General features: G+C 49.1%; 1 protein-coding gene across 1 annotated transcript in view; it reads right to left on the reverse strand.

Moving 5' to 3' along the window:
- fut10 (fucosyltransferase 10) overlaps positions 1-481 on the reverse strand; it is a 49808-nt gene extending 49327 nt beyond the window's left edge. Inside the window, exon 1 of the mRNA XM_055642209.1 lies at positions 279-481. Within this exon, the coding sequence (XP_055498184.1) occupies positions 279-449 (171 nt within the window). The 5' untranslated portion in view covers positions 450-481. The remainder of the gene's footprint in view (positions 1-278) is intronic.
- Positions 482-6285: the final 5804 nt, after the last annotated feature.

A 6285-nucleotide genomic window follows, 5' to 3' on the forward strand; every position in this document is an offset into this window, starting at 1 on the left:
AGGCGCCACGTAAATGCAAGTTCATTGGCAGCATATGGGCAGAGAGACCGATTGGCAGGAATGTGCAAGTTTACTCGGAGCTTGCATTAAAAACTTGGACGTGAATGCAAAAACCATGTGAAGGAAGGACATGACCTTTTACAGAGAGTGTGTTTACTGCTGCCTCGCAGATGATCCATCCCTGCACCGTGATCTGGTCTGATCAGACTAGGGGGGTAGGGAGGTGGCAATAGGGCCTCTGTCTCCAAATGGGACAGAGCAGCAAGAAAGTGCCTGACCTGCAGAGTCACAAGGAGGAAGAGCAGGGCGCAGCAGCACAAGCAGTACAACCAGAGGCATCTCCTGCCGCCGCTGCTGCTGCCGCCGCTGCCGCTGTTGTTGTTGTTGTTGTTGTTGTTGTTGCCGCGGCGCCGCTGCTGCTGCTGCCCCCGCGCCCACGGCTCCTCCATCTCGCTACAGTAACAAAGGGGGCATGGTCCCGCCCTCCTCGCCCGCTCCCATTGGCCCGCCCGCTCCCTCCCCGACCCCTCCCTTTGTGACGTCGTCGCAGCCTGCCTGCGAATGGTCGCCTCCGCTGTCAATCAACCGTCCCCCCTTCTCCCCACGTGACCCTTTCGGTGGACCACCCACCCTCTGAGCTCCTTCTGGCTTGCTAGATGGGTCCCTATTTGCTCAGCTGCTTGCACGCCAAGCCCACATCTGGCAAGCGTGCCAGGCATGCACAGAGGTCGAAAGAGCAAGACAGTTATCTGCATTAATTGAGAATTCTAACCATATTTGTGCAAAGTCATGAAGTAATTGGGCACGGAAGCAAGCCCTTCGGCCCAACTTGCCCACGCCAACTATGGTTGACAACTTTCTCACTCCTAAATAAGGGACAAAGGGTCAAAATAAGGGACAAATTTGCCGACGGCAATTCGTTGACCGAGCCGGTGGGCCAGCTGAGGAGTTTTGGCCCGGGCACCGGAGAATATTCGGCACCCCATCCAACTCATGAACCGATGATCGGCCATGAGAAGGAGGGCTGGAGGTGTCGACGGTAAGCGAAAGTCTAAAGGTCGGACAGCTGGCCAGGTTGCCGAACGACGGGGCCAAGGGCAAGGCGCTGCTGCTGCACTCCATGGGCTGCACTACGTCGGGACAGATGAGGCGGGTTCGGATGCAGCGCTCCGACCTGACAGTCCCCTCGACACGAGTAGTAGCAGAAATACGGGGCAAGGGCAGTCCTTTATGGGACCAGCCATTTTAGCCCAATATGCTGGATGTCCTGGCTAATATGAGACAGTTGGCAATCCTACCACCAACCAAGGTGCCCCATCTACACTAGTCCCACATGCCTCGGTTTGGCTGATATATCCTTGCAAACCTTCCCTATCCAAATTTAAGCCTCCAAATCTCAGTGACAACTTGTTGAATCAATCCTGCAATAGACAGAGAAAGCTGGAGTAACTCAGCAGGACAGGTAGCATCTCTGGAGAGAAGGAATGGGTGATGTTTCGGGTCAAGACCCATCTTCAGACTGGAGAAGGGTCTCGACCCGAAATGTCACCCTTTCCTTCTCTCCAGAGATGCTGCCTGTCCCGCTGAGTTATTCCAGCTTTTTGTGTCGATCTTCGGTTTAAACCAGCATCTGCAGTTCCTTCTTTCACAAATCAATCTTGCATCTCGCCCCTTATAGGCCTTTTTCACGGGGCGACTTGACGCAAGATGTAGCCAGATTGAAGTGGTCGTGGTCTAGCACGATATCACACAATATAACGGGGGGGTAGACAAAGAGTTCCCACGGTACTCGGCATTTCTGTTATTTGTGCGAGTGACTTGTCCGCCTCCCGAGCTTTCCCGTTAAATCTTGAATGACATTGAAAACTGTCAAGTGTAATTAAATCATCACGTGGCACAAATGATGTCACTTTTTTTTCCACACACTATAAATATCCTCCCTTGATTGAATTGGTATATACACACACCAAGCAGAGGTTTACTGTGTATGTGGGAGACACAGATGGATTGAGCACAGTTACTCGGTCTTTACTGTGTGTGGGAGAGGGGGAGAAATAGACGTACACTCACAGAGGCAGAGTCTCTCAGCCTGTGTGAGAGGGAGGGAGGGAGAGAGAGAGAGGCACACACAAGGTGGATGTGAAATCTCACCTGCCTGTTTCAGTGACAGACACCCGCCGCCAGTAAATGAAGACACCCCCATCTGTCTCCCCCTTCTCTCCCTCGACTCCCCCACCTTTCCCTCCCAACTCCAGTCCCGTCCCGACCCCCTGGGAAACTGAAGGGAGCAACAATTAACTGCTGCCTTCCCGCTGAGTTAAAGAGTTCCCACGGTAAGACGATGTGTAGAATAGAATAGTAGAATAGTTAGAATAGTTTCTTTATTGTCATTGTAACATGAACCATGTACAACAAAATTTAAAAATGTCAGCCAGTCAGTGCACCATTCAAACATTTCTAAAAGCTAACGATACATACAAGGTAAAATATTAAAAGATAAACAACTAAAATAAATATCACGAAAATATCACGCATAAACACCCAACCCTCCATCCTTCTGTCGATTTCACAGTGTACCACAGTCCCTTAGTATGTCTCGCCCCTGCGTTCCTTGGCAGCTACATTTAGTGCTTTTATAGCAGTGGGGTAAAATATTTCCAACGTGTGTTTCAGAGTAAATCAAAAACTGTCTGAATCAGCAAGTTAGACAAAAAATGCTGGAGTAACTCAGCGGGCCAAGCAGCATCTGTGGAGAAAAGGAATAGATTCCATTTTTGGTCGGGACCCTTCTTCGGGATGATTGTAGGGGGAACTGGAAGCAAGAAAAGACCGGGTCAAATCAGGGCCAACAAGAGATGACCCCAGCAGGGTATTTTGAAGAGGGGTCCCGACCCAAAATGTTGCCTAACCCTTTCCTCCAGAGATGCTGCCTGACCCACTGAGTCACTCCAGCACTTTATGTCTATATTTGGTTCCCTGATATGCCAATTGTTGGCTAGGGATAGTGTGATCCCAAGAGGGAACCAGCGTTGCAAACCTTGGACTGGTTAACCGACATTTACTGCATGGGGGAGGAGGGGGGGGGGGGGGGGGGGGGGGGGGGGGGGGGGTGGGGTGAGAGAGAGAGAGGGGGGGGGGGGGGGGGGGGGGGGGGGGGGGGGGGGGGGGGGGGGGGGGGGGGGGGGGGGGGGGGGGGGGGGGGGGGGGGGCAAAGGTACCTAAAATTAAATAATTCAATGTTCATAGTGAACACGGACACAAAATGTTGGTGTAACTCAGCAGGTAAGTCAGATCTGGGAAGAAAAACATAAAAAGCTGGAGTAAGTCAGCGTGTCAGGCAGCATCTCTGGAGAAAAAGTATAGGTGGCGATTCGAATCGGAACCCTTCTTCAGACATCCAAATCGGAATTGAGTCTGAAGATGTGTCTCGTGCCGAAACATCACCTATTTTTCTCCAGAGATGCTGCTTGACTGGCTGAGTTACTCCAGCTTTTTGTGTCTGTCTTCGTTTTAAACCAGCATGTGCAGTTCACTCCTTTACACGGGTATCTGGAGAACATTGATTGGTAGCGTTCCGGACCCTGCTTTGGAAAGGCATCAATCGCTGGTCGGCGAGGACTCCGAACTGTATCTCTCAAAGAAGTACATGTGAAAAATTTCTCACGGACCATAAAAATGCGGGACCTTTCAGTAAAGTCCCTTTTAAAGATTATAGTTATTTTCTTGAATCACATTAACATAACTCATGAATAAGTTGATGTCCATATGCGGATTCAAATCTTTATTTTTTAAATTCAATCCCACAGAAGACAATTTTTACTCACCTTCTGTCCCCTCTGTCCAGCTTCCGGGTTCATCGTTCGCAGGAGTTCCCACGGTACACGTAAGAGTCAGTACGGATATCGCACTGGCCACTACGTGCATATAATGTTGCAATAGTCAACCACAAGTGTACAAGTCACTCTTGGAGAAATTCAAGCTTGTTTGAATTTTCTCCCGAGTCACCAAGTTACACGAGTACCTGCTGTTAGCACCACGGTAGTCCACGAATGCCGTACGGTTATCGCAAGAGGTTCCCACGATGTTCAACTTTGGTTAACTCTTGCGTCAAGTCGCCCCGTGAAAAAGGGGTTTAAGATTGCATAATGTTTCTGAGAATGTGGTCACAACAGAATAACGTTTTTGGAAGACAAGCTGAATAATACTGTTTGAAAGTGAGGCATAGAAACATAGAAACATAGGAACATAGAAAATAGGTGCAGGAGTAGGCCATTCGGCCCTTCGAGCCTGCACCGCCATTCAATATGATCATGGCTGATCATCCAACTCAGTATCCTGTACCTGCCTTCTCTCCATACCCCCTGATCCCTTTAGCCACAAGGACCACATCTAACTCTTAAATATAGTCAATGAACTGGCCTCAACTACCTTCTGCGGGAGAGAATTCCAGAGATTTACCACTCTCTGTGTGAAAAATGTTTTCCTCATCTCGGTCCTAAAAGATTTCCCCCTTATCCTTACACTGTGGCCCCTTGTTCTGGACTTTCCCAACATCGGGAACAATCTTCCTGCATCTAGCCTGTCCTACCCCTTAAGAATTTTGTAAGCTCCTGGTGTTCCAACCTGCTGGACATAAAAGTATGTAACCTTTTGAGTAAACTCTGTTGCAGAACAGTTCCTAGCTCCTCGTTAAACCAAGTGGCACAGCTAGTAGAGCTGCTGCCTCACAGCTCCAGCAATCCTGGTTCAATCTTGATCTCAGTGATGTCTGTGTGGAGTCTGTATGTTCTCCGTATTTGCATGGGTTTCCCCTAAGTGCCCTAAGACATGTAGGTTATTTGGCCACTGAAAATTGCTCCTGGCATGAACATGAGTGTACTATCTTTGGGGTGCTGGTGGGAACGTGCAGAGATTAAAATGGGTAAGGTTAGGATTAGGGTAAAAATGAGTGGTTGATGGTTGGCGTGGACCCAGTGTGCCGAAGGACATGTTTGCAAGCGGTATCTTTATGATTCTGGAATGAACCCAGATTTATCTTAAAGCAAACTAGTAGAAATGCTGGAATTTTGAAATAAAAATGGTTGAATGGTTCTTTATTGTCACATGTACAGGTAGATGTACAGTGAAATTCTTTTTTTGTATACAGTTCAGTAAAGCATCGCCAAACCCAAGTACAATCCCCGATTAGTACAAGGTGTGGAGGAATAGTCCTGCATGCAATAGTTGGTAGGTTTCAAACACCATTTTCATAAGTGATAGGAGTAGAATTAGGCCATTCGACCCATCAAGTCTACTCTGCCATTCAATCATGGCTGCTCTAGCTTTCCCTCTCAACCCCATTCTCCTGCCTTCTCCCCACAATCACTGACACCTGTTCTAATCAAGAATCTGAGTGCTTGGTCTTCTGGAGCAAGGGCCGATCCAGGAGAGCCCCTGGCAGCCCTGGTTACTGCAGATCCGCCAGCCATCACTTCCATCCGGATCGTCAAGCGAACCATCCTCCCTCTCCAAGCCTGGTTTCTTCTTCTTCTTTTCGTGTCCATCTTGTTACAAATGTTGGCCTCGCTGTCATCATCCGTCCTGAAAAGGACGCAAGCTTCCAGCGACAATCAGTGGAAGCCATCACGTTGCAATAGATGATGGTGGTAGCAGAATTAGCTCAGGATACTTAAAGTTTCCAGCCCCACGACGTGCACGCTTCTGCTGTGGGGCCTCCAAGCCTGGCTAGTTCCAGCCTATGCACCCGGAGTTGCCTCCCGTCACCAACCTTGAGGGCGCTGAGGGTAAGAACCTGGTTCACCCTCTTACTGGCCCCTGCTTTTGTGTCTGCCGTCGCCGGCACCTTCCATCCTCCTCTCCGGTTCTCCGGTCCTCGAGTGGTCAAACAGGAGCCAGCTCGGCAGCTTCCCTCTGCAGGTCTCGTCCTGCCAGGGCCTTCATGCTGGCTATGCAGCCCGCCATGACTTGACACTTTGAACCTGCTCCACGAAAATGGAGATCAAGGTTAATCTTCTCCCTCAGCACAATTTTCTCGAACTATCCCTATATCCCTTGATGTGCTTAATACCCAATAATCCATCAATCTCTGGTATGAATGAACATAATGTCCAAACTTCCATGCCCCTCAAGTGGTCTCACTGTCACAAAAGCCTTATACTCAAACTGTACACACATAGCTTCAACTCCTTGAGATGCTGTCAAGCATTTTAAATTAATTACATTAAGGGGTACACTCGGTGATCCTACTGTGTGTCAATACTTGACACCTGGTACATTATTTCTTAG

Source organism: Leucoraja erinacea, chromosome 1, assembly GCF_028641065.1.
Source record: "Leucoraja erinacea ecotype New England chromosome 1, Leri_hhj_1, whole genome shotgun sequence".
Taxonomy (NCBI): domain Eukaryota; kingdom Metazoa; phylum Chordata; class Chondrichthyes; order Rajiformes; family Rajidae; genus Leucoraja; species Leucoraja erinaceus.